Source organism: Anolis sagrei, chromosome 3, assembly GCF_037176765.1.
Source record: "Anolis sagrei isolate rAnoSag1 chromosome 3, rAnoSag1.mat, whole genome shotgun sequence".
In the NCBI taxonomy this organism is placed as follows: Eukaryota; Metazoa; Chordata; class Lepidosauria; order Squamata; family Dactyloidae; genus Anolis; species Anolis sagrei.
In genome coordinates, this window is record NC_090023.1 from 267,874,734 (window position 1) to 267,896,477 (window position 21,744).

General features: G+C 41.8%; 1 protein-coding gene across 6 annotated transcripts in view; it reads left to right on the top strand.

Moving 5' to 3' along the window:
* Positions 1 to 21,744, top strand: part of RUBCN (rubicon autophagy regulator) — an 89,763-nt gene that overhangs the window by 26,694 nt on the left and 41,325 nt on the right. For all 6 annotated transcript variants that reach the window (XM_067466118.1, XM_060767292.2, XM_067466120.1 and 3 more), the window contains exons 3-6: positions 3,999 to 4,082; positions 6,111 to 6,258; positions 16,968 to 17,074; positions 19,270 to 19,423. In XM_067466118.1, coding sequence (XP_067322219.1) covers positions 3,999 to 4,082; positions 6,111 to 6,258; positions 16,968 to 17,074; positions 19,270 to 19,423 — 493 coding nt within the window. The remainder of the gene's footprint in view (positions 1 to 3,998; positions 4,083 to 6,110; positions 6,259 to 16,967; positions 17,075 to 19,269; positions 19,424 to 21,744) is intronic.

Sequence of the window (21,744 nt, forward strand, 5' to 3'; positions counted from 1 at the left end):
ATCGCACCTGCTATGTGGACGGGAACGAAAGAAGGGCCCCCGGAGGATCGAAGGGATTGTGTGGGTTCGTAGATGGAAATACGGTCGCGCAGGTAGGAGGGTCCCAAACCGTTCAGGGCTTTGTAGGTAAAGACCTGCACCTTGAAGTGGGCCTGGTAGGCTTTAGTGTTTTCATGAAGGTCAGGATGGAGGGGGCTGATCTAATTTTACTGGAGGGGGAGTTCCATAGACAAGGGCCACCACTGAGAAGGCCCTGTCTCTTGACCCCACAAGTCACATTTGCGAGGGGGATGGGACCAAGAGTAGGGCCTCCCCTGATGATCTTAGCCTCCAAGGTGGGTCATAGAGGGAAATACGTTTAGACATTGGTTCTGGATTTTCAAGTGTTTCTTTCTGCCCTCCCCAGAGACTTCTGCCGGACTTCAGGAGATATAGAAGACAAATAGATAAATTCATTGTACTGAAAAGCAAACTACAGTACCTTTTGTTTCTCATCCTAGTTGGCTATCATTCATCAGATTTCCATCCAAATTAGTTGAACCGTGCTGCTAAAATCTGTGAGAACTTTGGTAGTGATTTTAAAAGGTATTTTAAAAACTAAGCAAACTAATTAAAGCATAAGGTTCTTGTGGGTTTTTTCGGGCTATAGAGCCATGTTCTAGAGGCATTTCTCCTGACGTTTCTCCTGATCCGAAGCGGATCCCAAGCTCAGCCAGGAGAAACGTCAGGAGAAATGCCTCTAGAACATGGCTCTATAGCCCGAAAAAACCCACAAGAACCTAGTGATTCCAGCCATGAAAGCCTTCGACAATACATTAATTAAAGCATATCTGGAAATGTGCATTTTGACACCTTTAAGTATTGAACTGTACAAGAGTATTTTTTAATGCCCCATTTCCTGGTGTCTTCAGAGCTGAGTGTTAGCTTTGCATACTTTCTAAAGAAAGCATCAAAGTCCATGGTTGGGTTGCTGTTTTTCCTGTATTGTCTCCAACCATGCATAGGAAATGAGGCTGCTGCTTATCATTTGTTGTTCACCTGCTGTACCGCCTTTATTGTGGTCATGTTGCACCTGTGCTTTTTACAAGCACTTTATGCCATAGCATTGGCACCTGAGCTATCTGTCTCAGGTGCATAGATTCTGGAGCAACTGACACCCCATGATTGATATCTCTTTATTTATTTATTTAAGATATTTTTACCCTGCCTTTCTCTGTGAGCAGATCCAGGGTGGCTTACAACATATAAAACGTACAGTACAGAAGTTAAAAATACAGTTAAAATCAAATATTAGATATAACCAATTACCACCTCCCAATAAAGCCTCTTTGACATAAAAGAACTAGACCATAACTCTTTCAAGGGGATGCTCAAGAAGACAATATCTTAAGGCATACTTGGAAGAAATGATTACCAACTAGCTACCAACTAGCTATCCCCTGCCACACGTCTGTGTATATGTGTTTTTGTGTGTATATATATTTGTGTCTATGTGTGTTTGAGTATATATATATGTGGTTTTGTGCATGCGTTGTAATGTAATTTTTTTGCTTTTGGGCTTTTAAAGTCTTTTCTGCTGTGTTTTTCAGTGTTTTAATGAGTGATGGTCACTCATTGGCCTGATATGTACATTGTGTCCAAAAGTTGCATCTGTCAAGTAGGAAATTTAGGTACCACTTATGTGGGGAGGCTAATTTAACTAATTTACGAGGCCATAAAGATCAAAGAGCATGCGGGGAATGAGGAAGTACTTCATCAGTGTCACAGATGGACGGTGAAGCAACAGCTTCCCTGGTGGCCAGAAAAAGTTGGAATGTTAAATAGCCTCTGTCTGTCTGTCTATATGTGTTGTGTGTCTATGGCATTGAATGTTTACCATGTATATGTACATTCTAATTTGCCCTGAGTCCCCTGCGGGGGGAGAAGGGCGGAATATAAATACTGTAAATAAATAAATAAATAGGCATATTCTACCATATGTGGTAAAGATGCAGCAAAGCCACCGCCTTTTGGAAAATGATCCATGAAGAATGTCAAAAAATCTTTAAAATAAAATTATTAATGAAACTAGAATATTATCTGTTAGGAATGCATGAGAAAGAGAAAATCCCAGATGCCAACAAGGATAAACTGTTTGCCTTTTTTGTTACTGCGGCTAGAATAATATTTGCAAAATAGTGGAAAACAGCATTTACCCCGACTAAGGATGAATGGCTCGATAAGATATTTGAGATAAAAGAAATGGATAAACTAACATTTCTGATGAAGAAAAACACCGGAAAATTTTTTTATCAACAGATTGGTCAAGTTTTGAAGAGTACTTAAAGGAAGGGAATCACCTGGACTAGTCTTTATTTAAATGGACTTGGACTTATAGAGGAGAAGACTAAATTTTAAGTCCTTCGCAGTTGTCTGCTTGGACATAGTGAAGAAAGACTAAACAAAAGATTGGAAATCAACAGTTACCTTACCTTTCCCCCTTTACATTTTTTTTCTTTTTTGCTATTTCTCTGTTATCCCACTATATCCACCTCTAACCCACTTGACCTCCCTCACTATTTGCTGTTATTTGTTGCTTTATATTTTAGTTTATGTATTTTTTAACTTGTGGCAAGTTCTTGGTGGTCTGGGCATACCAAATCACCTTGTCTCTCTCCTGAGGAATCTGTATAAGGACCAAGTAGCAACAGTCAGAACTGACCATGGAACAACAGAGTGGTTCAAGATTGGGAAAGGCGTGCAGCAGGGTTGTATCCTCTCCCCCAACCTATTCAACTTGTATGCAGAACACATCATGCGATGTGCGGGGCTTGACAAATGCAAGGCTGGGGTTAAAATTGCCGGAAGAAACATTAACAACGTTAGATATGCAGATGACACCACTTTGATGGCTGAAAGCGAGGAGGAGCTGAGGAGCCTTCTAATCAAGGTGAAAGAAGAAAGCGCAAAAGCTGGGTTGCAGTTAAACGTCAAAAAAACCAAGATTATGGCAAAAAGAATGATTGACAACTGGGAAATAGAGGGAGAAAACGTGGAGGCAGTGGCAGACTTCGTATTTCTAGGCGCAAAGATGACTGCAGATGCAGACTGCAGCCAGGAAATCAGGAGACGCTTCCTTCTTGGGAGGAGAGCAATGACCAATCTTGATAAAATAGTGAAGAGTAGAGACATCACACTGGCAACCAAGATCCACATAGTTAAAGCAATGGTATTCCCTGTGGTAACCTACAGATGTGAGAGCTGGACCTTAGGGAAGGCTGAGCAAAGGAAGATCGATGCTTTTGAACTGTGGTGTTGGAGGAAAGTGCTGAGAGTGCCTTGGACTGCGAGAAGATCCAACCAGTCCATACTTCAGGACATAAAGCCTGACTGCTCATTGGAGGGAAGGATAGTAGAGGCCAAGATGGAGTACTTTGGCCACATCATGAGAAGAAAGGAAAGCTTGGAGAAGCCAATGATGCTGGAGAAAATGGAAGGAAAAAGGAAGAGGGGCTGACCAAGGGCAGGGTGGATGGATGGGATCCTTGAAGTGACTGGATTGACCTCGAAGGAGCTGGGGGTGGTGACGACTGACAGGGAGCTCTGGCGTGGACTGGTCCATGAAGTCACCAAGAGTTGGAAATTACTGAACAAATGAACAACAACAACAATTTTATAACTTTATAATAAAAATTATTCAAAAGAGAGAGAGAAGTGTCCACATGCCCTAAATTCCTGGCTCTTCTTCTGTCACTTTCTTCTGGTCATAGCAAAGCTGCAACTGGGGTGCTTTGTTTTGTTTTGCAGGTGCATTTTCAGTATAACAGATTGCAGAAGAAGATTACTTCCGGCCACCTGATAGGATTTGGTCTGTAGTTCAGACTCAGCAGATATAGAGGAGTTAATTTCCTTCCCTTTTCTAGGCTTGCCCTCTAAGGATTGCCTCTGTGTACTTCCCCTCTCCTTCTCAGCCTGGCTCTGAGTGTCCACAGCACTTAACCTGTGTGTTTCCTGGGCAGGTGTGTTGCCGGCAGAGGGATTACTGGCATTTTGTGAAGGATATCCGTTGGCTGAGCCCTCATGCAGCCCATCATGTGGAGAAGGTGAGGAATTTGAAGGGCAGAAGGGAGATTTAAGCTCAAATATTGTCGGTGAATGGGTGGGAAGGCCGAGTTACGATGCAACGGCAAAGTAGGCAGTTTCCTGCAACCAACAAGGTGAGAGTGGAGGTCGCTTTCTTATTTGTTGTTTTAACCTTTGTAGAGGGCAGAGCACAGACAGATTGCATAGGCATAGTCTAATGGAGCTGGTATGTTGCTCTGATAAAAAGAGGTGCTGAAAGGGAGTGGGAGAGACAAACTCCTTCTTAAAGCACAGAGCTGCGGTTGCAGGTCTTCAGGCAAAGCCAGCAGCCTCCGACATGGGAGTTAGAGAAACTGGAAAACAAGATTTAGGTTGTCAGTCCTGACTTCTTGTCTGAGAATGAGGGCATTTGAAAAATACTAAAGGAGAGGAAGTTAAATTGGATGTTGGATCCACCTCCTGTTGATATGCTAAAAGGGCTTTTCCAGCTGGGCAAAGGTGAAAGCAAGAATGACATGTGAATTGTATTTTGCAATGGTCAAGGCCTTGCATTGGGCAGATCATTCATCAGAAATATTCCTAAATGATGTGGTGGGAGTGTTACTACTTACCGTATATACTCGAGTATAAGCCGACCCGAATTTAAGCCGAGGCACATAATTTTACCACACAAAACACGGAAACCGTATTGACTCAAGTGTAAGCCGAGGGTGGGAAATGCAGCAGCTACTGGTAAATTTCAAAATAAAAATAGATAGCAATAACATTACGTTGATTGAGACAGGTTAAATGTTTTTTTTAATATTTACATAAAATTGTAATTTAAGATAAGACTATCGAACTCTGATTAAACCATTATTCTAACCTTCTTCAACGTAAATGTGCTTACGTATCCTTCCAATAATAATAGAGTAAAATAATAAATGTAATAATAATAATAATAATAATAATAAATAGAGTAAAATAACAAATGTTAGAATAACAATAATAAATAGAGAAAAATATTAAAGGTAATAATAATAAGAGTAATATAATAAATGTAATAAAATAATAGTAGAGTAAAATAATGTAACTGTAATAATAATTCTAGAGGGTAAATTAATAAATGTAATAATAATAATAATAATAATAAATAGAGTAAAATAACAAATGTAAAAATAACAATAATAAATAGAGAAAAATACTAAAGGTAATAATAAAGAGAGTAAAATAACAAATGTAAAAATAACAATAATAAATAGAGAAAAATACTAACAGTAATAATAAGAATAAAGAGAGTAAAATAATAAATGTAATAAAATAATAATAGAGTAAAATAATGTAAATGTAATAATAATTATTATAATAGAATAAAATAAATGTAATATAGTAATGATGATGATACTAACAACAACAACAACAACAACAAAGACAGAGTAAAATAATAAATGACCTTGACTCGAGGATAAGCTGATGGGGGCTTTTTCAGCCTGAAAAAGGGCTGAAAAGCTCGGTTTATACTTGAATATATATGGTATGTTTTCCTAATGGGTTTCTCATGTTTGCATTCAGAAGTAATGACTAGGTTACAGCACAGTCCTGGAATCTAGCTGACACTCCTCACAGTGTGTTGTATTCCTGACATAAAGTCAAAGAGTAGAAGGGCATATCAAAATGAGGAGGTGAGGGTGGTTTGGATAGGTTTTGTATTGGCATGCACACATTCTCCTCTTGAGACAATTTTTCCTGGCCATATGCTGTTGTGAAATCCCCATTTCAAGGTTTGGCAGCCCAGACAATGTGGCCAGACGCGAGGGCAAACAGAGTTGTCTCCTTCCCTGTAGAAATACAATACAGGTCTCCTCAGCCCAGCCCACATTTCACACCACGCTGCTGCCTCTCGCGTATCAGGTGATGCCTCAAACAGCCACTACGGCAAGTCTGTCTGGCAGCTTTGCAAACCTGGGAGACCGAGAGGGCACTCACTCAATGGTGATCCGATGCACTGCTGTCTTATTACCTCCTGGTCGTGGCCTGTGTTTTATTGAAAGTGCCGTCTTGTTTTCCAGTTCATCAGCCTGCATGAGAACGGGCAGCGGAACACCGACCGAGCCATTGCAGAGCTCTGGCTCCAGCACAGCCTGCAGTTCCATTGCCTCTCAGCTCAGCTGAAGCCTCTACTTGAGAACAAGCAGTACGTCAGGAAATTCTATGCAGGTAACATGGAACCGGCACCTGGCATGCACTTCTTTATCCCCTTCATAAAAATGAATGATGTGATTCCTCCCTTCCCTCTTTTGGGGAGACTGCTTTGAGTTGTGTCCCTGTGGTTCGCAGTTGGCAGCCTGCAGACAGAATACGACATCTCTCCTGCACTTTTCTTCTCCCTTCTGCTTCTGCTTCATTAACCCTCTTGCAGCCAGATGGGATTACAGCCCTAACATGGCTAGGGGTAGCCAACGCATCTTGAAGTGTCAGCTGCCATAAAGCATTTTGGGATTGTCTAGTTGGGAGTCTCCTTCAGTCTTAATTTTGCCTTCCATTATTATTATTATTATTATTATTATTATTAGAAACACCACAAGATGAGTTCACAGCAGACCCTCTGCTGGCTATTACATTGGATTACACGTCGGACACTTCCCAAGTGTTTAGGGCTGTATGATGTATCAGCGAATAATGCGTGCAGATCCCAGTAAGGTGGCCTTTTGCAGCTGGCAGATGGTAATTTTGTCAGCGCCGATTGTGCTTAAGTGCAGGCCAAGGTCTTTAGGCACTGCACCCAGTGTGCCGATCACCACTGGGACCACCTTGACTGGCTTGTGCCAGAGTCTTTGCAGTTCAATCTTTAAATCCTCATATCGTGTCAGCTTTTCCAGTTGTTTCTCTTCAATCCTACTGTCGCCTGGGATTGCAACATTGACAATTCATACTTTGTTTTTTAACACGATTTTGGGGTCAGGAGTATTGTGCTCCAAAACTCTGTCTGTTTGAATCCAGAAGTCCCAGAGTAGCTTGACGTGTTCATTTTCTGTAACTTTTTCCGGCTTGTGATCGCACCAGTTCTTTGTCACAGGCAGATGGTGTTTGTGGCACAAATTCCAATGAATCATCTGAGCAACGGTGTTGTGCCTCTGCTTGTAGTCTGTCTGCACAATCTGCTTGCAGCAGCTGAGGATGGGATCTATTATTATTATTATTATTATTATTATTATTTGAAACACAGCAAGATGAGTCCACAGCAGACACTCTGCTAGCTGTTGTATTGGATCACACGTCGGACACTTCTCAAGTGTCTAGGACTGTGTGATGTATCGGATCCCAGTAACATTAAAACATAATTAAATATAGGTATTTAAAAATCAGTTAAAATCAATAAATACATACATGTTCAAAAGAGATTTTTGGTGTTGGACTTTCAATCTCACTTGCTAAAAATAAAAACCAAAATATTAGAGTATATTTGACTGAAAATGGTTTTTAAAAAATAGAATTTGGTTTGTTCCCTGCTTGGAAATATTGTAATGCTGATCAATATCTGATAACAGATAACCAAGTGAAAATTCATTTTCAGTTGCTAAAAATAATGGGAGGACTTTAACCTCTCTTTGCATCATTGTGAGTAAGGAACTTCCTTTTAGATGAAAATGTCTGGATCTGGTTCTAGGCCATAGACTTATTAGAGGGAAAAAAAACTGTGTAGTGTGAAAGCACAATGTGAAAAAGAAGCATGTTTTCATCATACAAAATATTTATTACAAATTATTACTTAAAGGGTATTTATATCACTCCAGTCAAAAAGACTCTGCAAATAGCCTGCTTAAGTAAAGGTAACGGTTTCCCTTGACATTAAGTCTAGTCGTATCCAACTCCAGGAGTTGGTGCTCATCTCCATTTCTAAGCCAAAGAGCCGGCGTTGTCCATAGACACCTCCAAGGTCATCTGGCCAGCATGACTGCATGGAGCACCATTACCTTCCCTCCAAAGCAGTGCCTATTGATCTACTCACATTTGCATGTTTTCAAATTGCTAGGTTGGCAGAAGCTGGGGCTAACAGTGAGAGCTCACCCTGCTCCCCGGATTCGAACCACCACCCTTTCGGTCAGCAAGTTCATCAACTCAGTGGTTTAACCTGCTGTGCCACTGCAGGCTCCAGTTTTTATTGATATTAAACCTACTTAATATCACTAAAAGCTAGACAGTCTGTATCTGTGAACTTGTAGTCTAAAAACACAAAAAGAGAACAGCTTGAGGAAGGGAGGAGAAAAAGAAGCAGATTTAGGGACTCATTTCTCTAGTACTTCTCATGATGGCCACTTGAGATGAAACTCCTTCAGGGAGAGAAGAAGCCAAGTGGGGTTTGCTTCCATCTTCTGCAGCCTGATCCTGCCACATATCAGCAAATAGAGCTACTTCTTTTATTATTTAGCAGTTATCCGTTTTCCTTTTCCTCTTTCTTGTCTTTTATTAAGTTTCTTATTGATCATATTTCATGTAGTTGAGCTGGCTTTTCTATTATGCATGGATGGGTTGCATGGATGGTTTGCTTGTTTTTGACCATAGGTAAAGGACATTAAGTCCAGTCATGTCTGACTCTGGGGTGTGGTGCTCATCTCCATTTCTAAGCCGAAGAGCCAGCGTTGTCCGTAGACACCTCCAAGGTCATGTGGCCAGCATGACTGCATGGAGCACCGTTTTTGACCACATGACCAATATATATTGTCGAAGGCTTTCATGGCTGGAAGCACTGGGTTGTTGTAGGTTTTTTGGGCTATATGACCATGTTCTAGAAGCATTCTCTCCTTACGTTTCGCCTGCATCTATGGCAAGCATCTTGCCATAGATGCAGGCGAAACGTCAGGAGAGAATGCTTCTAGAACATGGCCATATAGCCCGAAAAACCTACAACAACCCAACCAATATATACTTTTTTAAAATTAACAAACTAATATTTTATTTTGATGTCCCATGCAGTATTCTTATTTAAAGCATTTTCAACCTAACTTTTCTTTATTAATTTTACCCCCTGTATATCTGCATGTTCTCTGAAGGATTCAGCTATAAGTTCCAGAGAAAACGCAGATAAACAGGGTGTAAAAATATGTAAAACAAAGCAAAGCAAAGCACTACCTCTGAGGATGCTTGCCATAGATGCAGGCGAAACGTCAGGAGAAATGCCTCTAGAACATGGCCCTATAGCCCGAAAAAACCTACAAGAACCTAAAGCAAAAGCTACATCTTTTTGCAAATGATTTAGAACCATTTTTACCAGTCCCTGAGGTAGTCCTATCCCATTAAAAATCCTTTCAATTCTTTCCATAGATATACTGGCTTTTTACAGTATTCAAACAAAATTCAAACAGTATTCAAACTACGCTAAACAACTAGGGACTAAGCGTTCTCAAAAGCTTGTTTGAAAAGCCACATCTTCAAATCCCTACAAAAGAAGGAAAATGTGGGGGCCTGTCTAATCTCCCTGGAGAGGGCATTCCAAAGCCGGTGGGGCCACCACTGAGAAGGCTCTCTCCCTTGTCCCCACCAACCATACTTGTGATGGTGGTGGGACGGAAAGGAGGGCCTCCCTGGCAGATCTTAGAGCCTGCGTGGGTTGATGGAGGAGAGGGCATTCCAAAGCCGGGGGGGGGGGCACCACTGAGAAAGCTCTCCCCCTTGTCCCCACCAACCACACTTGTGGTGGTGGTGGGACGGAAAGGAGGGCCTCCCTGGCAGATCTTAGAGCCTTCGTGGGTTGATGGAGGAGAGGGCATTCCAAAGCCGGGGGGGGGGGGCACCACTGAGAAAGCTCTCCCCCTTGTCTCCACCAACCACACTTGTGGTGGTGGTGGGACGGAAAGGAGGGCCTCCCTGGCAGATCTTAGAGCCTTCGTGGGTTGATGGAGGAGAGGGCATTCCAAAGCCGGGGGGGCCACCACTGAGAAGGCTCTCTCCCTTGTCCCCACCAACCACACTTGTGGTGGTGGTGGGACGGAAAGGAGGGCCTCCCTGGCAGATCTTAGAGCCTTCGTGGGTTGATGGAGGAGAGGGCATTCCAAAGCCGGGGGGGCCACCACTGAGAAGGCTCTCTCCCTTGTCCCCACCAACCACACTTGTGATGGTGGTGGGACGGAAAGGAGGGCCTCCCTGGCAGATCTTAGAGCCTTCGTGGGTTGATGGAGGAGATGCGGTCATGAAGATAGGTAGGACCTGAGCTGTTTTGGGCTTTATAGGTGATAATTTGCACTTTGATTTGGGCCCAGAAACTTACCGACAGCCAATGGAGCTGCTTTAAAATGTAGTCTCACTAGGAATTCAGAGGAAGGGTTTGGCTAGTGGAATGTAATTTCTTAAAATTGGATAAGCTCTTAGAAGTCCATCCCATAGTTGTTGCCTTTGCTACAGAGAAGGCCTTGGGAAGAAGAGCTCAGTTTGGAAAAAGAACCCATGCCAGCACTAGAGGGTAACTTTCAGCTCTCTTGTAATGATCTCTCAAATATTCAGAACTACCTGCTATCCTTGGACACTTTTCATGGGTTTAATTGGACCCCCCTTTACCCTGCAAACTTCACTTCTTCATTATGATCCTTACTGGTTTTGCCCAAGGGCAAGCAGGACAACATGGAGGAGCTCCACCGCCACTTCCCAACCCAGTCATCTAAACCATGGGGACTATGAATTATTAACAACCTTTGTTAGTTCAGTTATTGCTCATGGCCCTTATCAGAATACCCTGAAGAACAAAGGGTCACTGTACAGGGTGCACAGGGTGCATCGTATTGAAGCATAATAAACACAGACTCTCAAGGTCCTGCTTTGAAGACAAACAATTGTCCTCAGTTAAAGTGGTTTAGAAAATAGCTTTACGGGTTAGACAAGAAACTGTCTGTTTAGATGATACGTGCTTGTGCTTGCTAAAGGGGTAAGCCCACAGCTAGACTTTTAGCACATTAGTTGTAAACCACTTGGAGGATTCTGTTACGGGGTGCACATATGATAAATAAATATTACTCTATTTTTTGTTTCTGTGCCACGATGCTAAATGGGCTGCTGTAAACAACTCTGAAGTGCATTTCAGGAGCATCTCCTATGAACTGGCGCGAGCTCTAAGATCTTCCGGGGAGGCCCTACTTTCGGTCCCACTACCATCTCAAGCACGGTTGGTGGGGACGAGGGAGAGGGCCTTCTCGGTGGTGGCCCCTCACCTCTGGAATGCCCTTCCAAGGGAAATAAGACAGGCCCCATCCCTCCCCTCCTTTCATAAGAGCTTGAAGACCTGGTGGTTTCAACAAGCCTTTGAAAATGACCAGTTCTAACTCAGCCGCACACATTGTCGAATACGGCCTTATTCTTCCTACCAATTACCCAGATCATTTCCTCGAATCGGCCCCGGAATGAACAGCCACAGACCTGTACCTAATATTATTGTTGCCTGCCATAGCATTGCACTTAATTCCTGGGCCCCCTAGAATTTTTGGGCTTGCACAAATCTTGGCCCGGTCTTTTAAATTTTTTAATTGCCTTGAACAGGCAGGATTCCTTTTAATATATGTGTGTTATGGCGACAATTTTTATGCTTATATTTTGTTTTGTTAATCTTATGGTTATGTTGTTTTTTTTACTTTGTATGTTTTGTGATGTTACCTGGGAACTGCTCTGAGTCCCCTTGGGGAGATGGAGCGGTATATAAATAAAGTATTATTATTATTATTATTATTAATAATAATAATAATAATAATAATAATAATAATATTGTTATATGGCATTGCTGGTGTCATTGCCGTATGCACCAGTGGGATTGCCGGTGGCGCAATGGGTTAAACCGCTGAGCTGCTGAGCTTGTTGACTGAAAGGTTGCAGGTGTGAATTCAGGGAGCGGCTGAGCTCCCACTGTCAGCCCCAGCTTCTGTCAACTTAGTAGTTTGAAAACATGCAAATCTGAGTAGATCAATAGGTACTGCCCCAGCAGGAAGGAAACTGCTCCATGCAGTCATGCCAGCCACATGACCTTAGAGGTGTCTACGGACAATGCCGGCTCTTTGGCTTAGAAATGGAGATGAGCACCAAGCCTGAGAGTCAGACACGATTGGACTTAATGTCAGGGAAAAACCTTTACCTTTACCATACAGCATTGCAAGGAATATCTTTAGATGTCCCTTGGGGACCTAATACATCTGTAAGGGAAAAGGCAGTTGATCCACAACCAGAAGCGTAGTAACTACCAGTGCCCCTTCTCTTTTGGGCCGCTTCCTTAACTCCTTGTTGGCTTCCTTTATCCCTTCCCAGCATGCTTATGACCATAACCCATTGATTCTTGGAGCACAAAGCCGTAAGTGTCTAAAGCTCGCCCTGTGATGGGTGGGTGGTGGGTTCTGTGCTCCAACTGACGGAGCCTGGAGGTTGGTGTCTGAGAGGCCTTTGTTGCCTGCATCCAGATGCAGAGCCTGTTTTGCAACTGTTCTGCAGAGATGAGGACTGTGCAAGTTTGGGATGCAGCTCTTAAATAAAGATTCCAGAAACCCTTTTCCATTTAAAAGTAGCTATTGTTGTATTTATGTGCCTTCAAGTCATTTCCAACTTATGGCAACCAAATCTTTCTTGACAAGATTTGATTTGCCTTTAGGTGCATCTGCAATGTAGAATTAACGCAGTTTGGCATCCCTTTAATTGCAATGGAACCAAAAAGTGCTGGTGCTCCACCAAACTACAGCAAACTACAGGATTCTATAGTACTGATCCATGGCAGTTAAAGTGGTGTCAAACTCCATGTGTTTATTTATTAATGTATGTATGTATGTATTTATTTACTAGCTACTAGCCATCCCCTGCCACGCATTGCTGTGGCCCAGTCTGTGCATATGTATTTTGTGTGTATATGTGTGTGTGTGTATGTATGTGTATATATATATATATATATATATATATATATATATATATATATATATGCTATACTTGTATACCGCCGTTTCTCAGCCTAGCCGGCGACTCAACGCGGTTTACAACAACTTATAACAAACAACAGTATACAGTTTAAAAGCATAAAAACACGATCCACAATACATATATCAATAAACAATCCAATTCATCTCTTGACTAAAATTGCGATCCAGTTTCGTCATCCAAATTGCCAGTCCTTCAATCATTACACTTATTGCACTGCGTTAACCGAACGCCTGCTCGAACATCCAGGTTTTTAGTCTTTTATATTTGTGTATATGTGTGTTTGCGTGTATATATATATATGGTTTTGCGCATGCGTTGTAATTTTTTTTGCTTTTTTGCTTTTTAAGTCTCTTCTGCTGTGTTTTTCAGTGTTTTTTTTATGAGTGATGGTCACTCATTGTCCTGATACATGTATTGTGTCCAAATCTGGTGCCAATTCATCCAGTGGTTTTTGAGTTATGTTAATCCCACAAATGAACATTACATTTTTATTTATATAGATCAGGGGTTCTCAAACTTTTTAAACAGAGGGTCAGGTCACAGTCAATCAAATTGTTGGAGGTCGGATTATAATTTGGAAAAAGAATGAATTCCTATGCACACTGCACATATCTTATTTGTAGTGCAAAATACACTTTAAAACAATACAATAAGTAAAATGAAGAACAATTTTAACAAATATAAACTTATTAGTATTTCAATGGGAAGTGTGGGCCTGCTTTTGGCTGATGAGATAGGATTGTTGTTATTGTTGTTGTTGTTGTTGTGTGCTTTCAAGTTGTTTCAGACTTAGGTTGACCCTGAGTGAGGGGCGGTTAAATGAATTTGGAGGGCCGCATCCGGCCCCCGGGTCTTAGTTTGAGGACCCTTGATATAGATGGACACTCGTTTGCCTAATAGGTGTATTGTGTCCAAATTTGGTGTCCATTCATCCAGTGGTTTCTCAGTTATGTTAGTCCCACAAACGAGTATTACATTTTTATTTATATAGATGCTTATATACCACACTGTATTCTACACTGCAGAGCCAGCCTTTGCCACCCTTTGAGGCTGAGACAGTAAGACTTGCCTGTGATCACTGTGTATGCTTTCATGGTCAAGCAGGGATTCATATCCTGTTCTCCAGAGTCACAATGCAACACTCAACACTGCCTTCCTAAAGTCATTACGCTGACACTAATTTTTTCACAGTTAAGATTTTTAAAATTGTATTTCTGTGTATCTTTGGAAATTTTGTGTGTGTTTTGAAAGTGCCAAAGACGCACATTTACAGGAACTGGCTTCTGTTGTGCCTCAAATAACTTTGAAAGTCAAACTGAGAAGGGCTAAATAGTAAGGAGTGGAAGAAAGCTGGCACTGTTTCTTTGGTTCGAAGGCCTTCGAGTTGGCTGTTGCCTTTATATACTGAGAATGGCTTCTTTGCTTTGTGTCATTTTTATATTTATGGATAAACACAAAACAGGTGTTTTGGAGGCTGCCTCAAAAGGGTAAACATCTCTTGGAATTCACTGGATTTTCCATGTTTTCTCAGTGTCTTCTTCTAAGTCAGATTGGCTTGACCAGGGGTCCTCAAACTTTTTAAACAGAGGACCAGGTCACAAACCCTCAAACTGTTGGAGGGCCGGATTATAATTTGAAAAAATACATGAATGAATTCCTATGCACACTGCACATATCTTATTTGTAGTGCAAAAACACTTTGAAACAATGCACTAATTGTTTCAAAGTGTTTTTGCACTACAAATAAGATATGTGCAGTGTGCATAGGAATTCATTCATGTTTTTTTTTCAAATGAAAAACAATATTAACAGATACAAACTTATTAGTATTTCAATGGGAAGTGTGGGCCTGCTTTTGACTGATGAGATAGGATTGTTGTTGTTGTTGTTGCGTGCTTTCAAGTTTCAGAATTAGGCTGACCATGAGTGAGGGCTGGGTAAATGACTTTGGAGGGCCGTATCCGGCCCCCGGGCCTTAGTTTGAGGACCACTGGGCTTGACTTTTAATCATGGGCTTTAGCAAGAAATTCCTACTGCCATTTGATTTTAAAATTAAGTATCAAAGAGTTTTCTATCTTTCAATATGGGTTAAATGTCTCTTATCCAGATTTCCAAGATACAGCAAAATTGTCCAGGTGTGTAGCTGAGATAGCGATATGTCTGCTTTCTTGTAGTTCACCGTCCACAAACTTTGTTTAGTGCACAACATAATTGAAAGTATTTTATAAAATTACCTTTAGACGATGTGTATAAGTTGTATACTGAACATAAATGAATTTTAGACTTGGGTCCCATCTCAAAGGTATCTTGTGATGTATGGAGAGGCAAATACAGGTATTCCAACATCTGAAAACATCCAAAATCCTTCTGTTCCCAAGCATTTTGAATCAGGGATACCTAGTTTTTATCAGTCGCTGTTTATTTTTAAAATTTATACACGTGTATCAGGAGCCCATGGTGGCGCAGTAGGTAAACCGCTGAGCTGCTGAACTTGCTGATTGAAAGGTCAGCTGTTTGAATCCGTAGAGCGGGGTAAGCTCCTTCTGTTAGGCCCAGCTTCTGCCAGCCTAGCAGTTCAAAAGCATGCAAATGTGAGTAGATCAATAGGTACTGCTCCAGTGGGAAAGTAACAGCACTCCATGCAGTCATGCTGGCCACATGACCTAGGAGCCGTGTACGGACAACGTTAACTCTTCTGCTTAGAAATGGAGATGAGCACCAGAGCCAGACACAACTAGATTTAATATCAGGGGAAACCTTTACCTTTTTATATGTGTATCAAGGGAGAAACAAATTTTCCGGTCCCAATTCAAGGTGCAGGTTCTTACCTACAAAGCCCTGAACAGTTTGGGACCTGCCTACCTACGTGACTGCATCTTTCTGTACGAACCCACACGATCTCTTTGATCATCTGGAGAGGCTCTGCTCACGCTCCCACCTCCATCGCAGGTGCGATTGGTGGGGACGAGGGAGAGGGCCTTCTCAGTGGTGGCCCCTCGACTCTGGAACTCGCTTCCCAAGGACATCCAGGATGCCTCAACTCTGGCAATTTTTAGGAGGAACCTGAAAACATGGTTGTTCCAGTGTGCCTTTCCAGAATAATGAATTTCTCAGCAATATTCCCTCAAAATGCACTTTATTATTGATTTAGGATTGATTGATTTGCACGCCCTATTTCCTCCGAAAATTTCCATCCTAGCTATATCCTACCTTGCTCATGCCCAGCATTATTTTTAATTTTACATTTGGCCCAGCCATAGGTTTTAAATGCTTGTTGTGTTACTGTACTGCTTATATTATATTTTATTTTTGTTTAGGAGATGTATTTTAACTGTATTGTCGAAGGCTTTCATGGCTGGAATCACTAAGTTCTTGTGGGTTTTTTTGGGCTATAGGGCCATGTTCTAGAGGCATTTCTCCTGACGTTTCGCCTGCATCTATGGCAAGCATCCTCAGAGGTAGTGAGGTCTGTTGGAATTAGGACAATGGGTTTATATATCTGTGGAATGGCTGGGGTGGGGCAAAGAGCTCTTCTCTGCTGGAGCTAGGTGAGGATGCTTGCCATAGATGCAGGCGAAACGTCAGGAGAAATGCCTCTAGAACATGGCCCTATAGCCCGAAAAAACCCACAAGAACCTTGTATTTTAACTGTTTTGTATTGTTTGTTTGCTATTGTTTTATTATTGATGTATTGTGGGCTCGGCCTCATGTAAGCCGTACCGAGTCCCTTGGGGAGATGGTAGCAGGGTATAAATAACGATTATTATTATTATTATTATTATTATTATTATTATTATGTTTTGGTCCCAGCTTCTATCTGGAGGCCTCTGGTCTGCTTCCTCTTACCCACATTCCACCCCATTTCCCTATTACACAGCCTGTAAACAAAGAAAACACAGACATTAAATGCAATGGGAACCAACCACAGAGCAATAGACGGTATGAATCTCAGTTCCTTCCTTTTTTCCCCTTTCCTCTTGTGTTGGCAGACTCTGCTTTTTTGCTCAGCGATGCCCATGTCACAGTCATGCTGCAGTGCTTGGAGGCTGTAGAGCAGAACAACCCCCGGCTCTTAGCTCAGATAGACGCATCCATGGTGAGTAGGGTGAATTTCTTCTCATTTTGTATCTCTATTTCTTTTCTGGACCACACCTTCTCTTTCTCTTTACTGTTGTCCTTTACTCAGTGTCCCACTTAGGAACAAACAAAAGTCTTTTTAGATAAGTGCCTTGACTACTTGGATGCCAAACGCCATCGTGACAGCACTGCAAAAGGGCAAACCAGAGGGAATCGCTCTCCTATAGCTGAAGATAGACTGCAACATTTGTCATATTTGAAGGACTTTCTTCAGTTGTTTCGAGCTCTTTATCTAAATCCCTTTGAAAGTGTGTCAGTTCCATTTTCAGAAAGAAAAGGGGATTTTTTCCCCTTTGCCATATCTACTGTAGATAGAATAAGAGGCAGTTATGAAGCAGAATTGGGGGGGGAAAGTATTTAATCTTTGTAAGGCGCTGCCTGGGGAAACGATGCATGACTCCCACTTCTTCAGAATATTTAAAAGAACTTCAAGCAGGTGACTGTCAATGTCTTTCAGTTGTATGAGGGTTGAATGAAAAGTATTGCTTCCACCTTCATTACTTGGGTTTGTATGGGAATATTTTAATAAACACAGAAATAATCCTTAGAATGTGCTCACTATTGCAACTCAGGATAGATTCACCTTGCTCAGAACAACACCACACACCAAGGCTGTAGGTTGTGTATTTTATTGAAGAAAAACAAAATAATAAATGTAGAAATAAGGTTGTAAAAGTTCAATAGCCTAAACAGAGTCTCAATTGCAAAGACAGAGTTTCCAAGGTCCAAAGGCAAATAACATGAAGTATTTTCCACAAGTATTGGTCAAACAAGAATCCATGGCAGCATGACAGAGTCCTCAGAAACCAAGATCAAAACCAAAGTCCCAAAGAGCCAAAAGCTTCCCCCAAAAGCCGAGGCAATTTCAGAGAAGTTAACAGGGTGTAGGTAAAGTTGCACTGACAAAGGATTGACTTCAATCAGATTGTTAAATATGCTCCCCTAGCATGAAAGCATTAGGTTGACCTCAAACTTCCCGTTTGTTAGCAAGCCGAGCACTTCGTCGTACCCTTAATTGCAAACGGTCCTCCCTAATCAAATCCCCATCACCTTCAAGGCCGAATAACTCATTATCCTGGGACTGGCCACCTTGGGAATCAAGAGGCACTGACCTCACCCCTCCACCTGCAGCTGTGAAATTTCACTCAAATCATGACCGTCATCTAAAACAACATCCTTTCTTTGGGAAACAGAAACACCATCTCTTCTTCAGTATCAACACTGTCTGTCTCAACAGCAGGGACATGTTCAGAAATCTGTAACCCATCCTCTTCCTCGTCCTGAGGAAACTCAGGCTCAGGCTGAGCCACAACACTCTTTAACTACCACTATTCACTTTTCCACATAATCACCAGACAATTGCATACATTTCTGCCAACAATGAACAAATTTTCTGAAGCCATCACGGAAGAAGTCAACACTCTGTTTCCGCAACCCATCGTGCACAGATCTTCTGATAGCCAAGCAAAGCAATAATGTGACCCACATGTTCTTGTGAAATGCCAATTATGCTTGAAATTTCTTTCTAAGTGATACGACAATTGTCCTGAATCAATCTGTCAACTTTTTGCTTGTGAAACACAGAGGTTGCTGTCACAGGACGTCCAACTCTTTGTTTGTCATGCAAGTCAGATGCTCCCACCTCAACATCTTTAAACTTACTTGCCCAACGACACACAATACTGTGAGAGCTGTTCAGCAGTGGAACTCTCTGCCACAGAGTGTGGTGGAGGCTCCTTCTTTGGAGGCTTTGAAACAGGCTGGATGGACATCTGTCAGGGGTGCTTTGATTGCAATTTTTTGGCAGAATGAAGTTGGACTGGATGGTCCACAAGGTCTCTTCCAATATGATTCTATGATTCTATTCTATGATTCAGAGGTGAGGTCCTCACAACCTCAGGATTCCTGCAATAGATGCAGGTGAAACATCAGGAGACAATGCTTCGGGAACATGGCCATATAGCCCTGAAAACACACAACAATCCAGCAATGCTAGTATTTTGCATTTTTTTCCTTTCATGGCTTCCATGTGCCTCAACCTCAGTGAATCTGGGGGGCTGACAGTAGACAGTTCCCTGAATGCTTTCTATCTCTGATTTTATAACTCCGTTTCCATCTGTGTTGTCTCATTAACTCCTCCTTCCTTCCTTCCAGTTTGCCAGAAAAAGCGAGGTTTCCATGCCTGTGACGAAGAGTCGAAGCCTCACAGCACTTCCTGGTTCCATGTGCATTCCTCCCGCTGAATCCACAGCTCCATGCTATTTTGGCTCCCTCTCAGGTGTTCACACAGCTGCCGCCAGTATCCAAGGTAAGGAAGTCACGGTGTAGGACAAAGTTTCCCCAAAGAAACCTGCCTTCTGCTGTTGGTGTGCTGCCTTGAAGAGTCCACGTATGGTACTCTGGCTGTTGGGTGTCTTCTTGAGGAATACTTCCACAGCAGCCTTCCTCTGAAATGCTGTTGGGTGGAGGAGACAAAGTATGATCATGGTTGCTTCCATGGCCTCCTTCTGTACTTTGGGGGAGCATTTGGTTGATATCCCGGTCTGGGCTAATAAATACTCAGTGATTACAAGAGAATGTGGGATCGGCATTCACACCCACTGTAGGCAACAGAGAACAGGAATATCCATCACATCAGGATCCCGATGATCATTTCTCCACTATCGTAACATTCCACACACACCTCGTAAGCATATAAATTTAGAAACTCAAGAATGTCCATGTTTTCCTCTTCAATAGAAAGGTATATTCTTACCCTCACAAGGTAGGCTTTGAGAGAATCTGTATATAATTGGGCTCTACGGGCCAATGGAGACTCCACCTCAGACATCAGAAGAGCTGCAAAACCAAGAACAAGCCACGAGAGTAAAGATGAAGATCCACCCAGAGGAAAAGTGTTCTTGCCAGACATCAAGGGAACCACTGACCGCAGAGGGAAGCTGATGAGGAAACACAACATACAGACAATCTACAAACCCACCAAGAAGATCCAACAAATGCTACGTTCAGCAAAGGACAAGAGGGATCCTTCTGCAGGAGTCTACCGTGTACCATGCAGCTGTGGACAAGTCTACAGAGGGACCACCAAACGCAGCATTACCCAAACACGAATCAAGGAACATGAAAGGCACTGCAGACTCCTTCAACCAGAGAAGTCAGCCATAGCAGAGCACCTGATGAACCAACCTTGACACAGCATATTATTTGAGAACACAGAAGTGCTGGACTACTCTCACAACCACCATGTCAGACTACACAGAGAAGCCATTGAAATCCACAAGCATGTGGACAATTTCAACAGAAAGGAAGAAACCATGAAAATGAACAAAATCTGGCTACCAGTATTAAAAAACTCAAAAATTACAACAGCAAAACAACAGAGGGGAAACAAACAGGCACATAAAATCACTCTCAACAAAAGATTCCCCCCAGGCACTTCCAAGCCATTGAATGCTAATCAAGGTGATCAGCTGAAACATTCACAGCTAGCCCCAGCAGACAAAAGTCCTTTGTTCCACCCTGGTCATTCCACAGATATATAAACCCATTTTTCCTACTTCCAACAGACCTCACTACCCCTGAGGAGGCTTGCGATAGATGCAGGCGAAACGTCAGGAGAAAAATTGCCTCCAGAACATGGCCATATAGCCCGGAAAAACCTACAACAATCCACTGTATATAATTGTTTGCAGATGCCAGAATAATAATAATAATAATAATAATAATAATAATCTGAATTGACAATTTGATCAAACAATATGCTAAGATGCAAATCTGCTTTAAAAGTGGGGAAGGTTTGCACCATTCTACTCTGGTGATATTCTGATGTTTGTAATACTTTGTTGATGTCGAAGTGGTAATAAAACTTGAATGGACTAGCAATTAGTTTATTTACATTATATATACAAAGAGGAACGCAGCACAAAGCAAGCATGTCTGCTCCGGCAAAAACATCTCGGAAAGATGGCTATTGTAGTTTTTCTCTTTATCAGTAAAGACACACCTCTCTCATACCATACTGATGACAAAAGTCCTGTCTCATCAGAGGAAGTAGGAAAACATTTCATTCTGTCCCTCAAGGATCACCCAAACCTCTATTGTCTGTTAATTCTACACATGCTAGGCAGCTTCACAAACACATGATCACAGCTTTAAAAACATATACTTTGAAATCTACCAATAAATCAAACATATCTCAACAGTTGACTCCTCAGAGCATCTGCTGAATGGGTTTACAATGGAGTCATCTGTCCACAGTCACAGGTTTCTCTTTTGCAGATTTGATTACACTACATGATTTTTGCTCCTGGGTTATAAATGTTATTCCCTAATTGTTTCTATCATATAAACATGGAAAATGTTTATTAAACTGTAAAAACTTTGTTCTTGCGGGAAAATCCCTCAACACATTTTGCTCTAGTTTTTCAAAGAATATCTGATAGAGTCTCAATGAATTCAACCTACTTTGTGACAGTCACAAAGCAAAGTTTCTGGAGTAGAACAACTACTTTCAAATTAAGGCCCGCACAATTAAAATATGTGTTGATGTTTTGTGGAAGGAAGGTTTACGATATTTGGAATCCCCATGAATATGGTCAATTTGCTGCAGCTGAATCCAGCTTTGGTGGG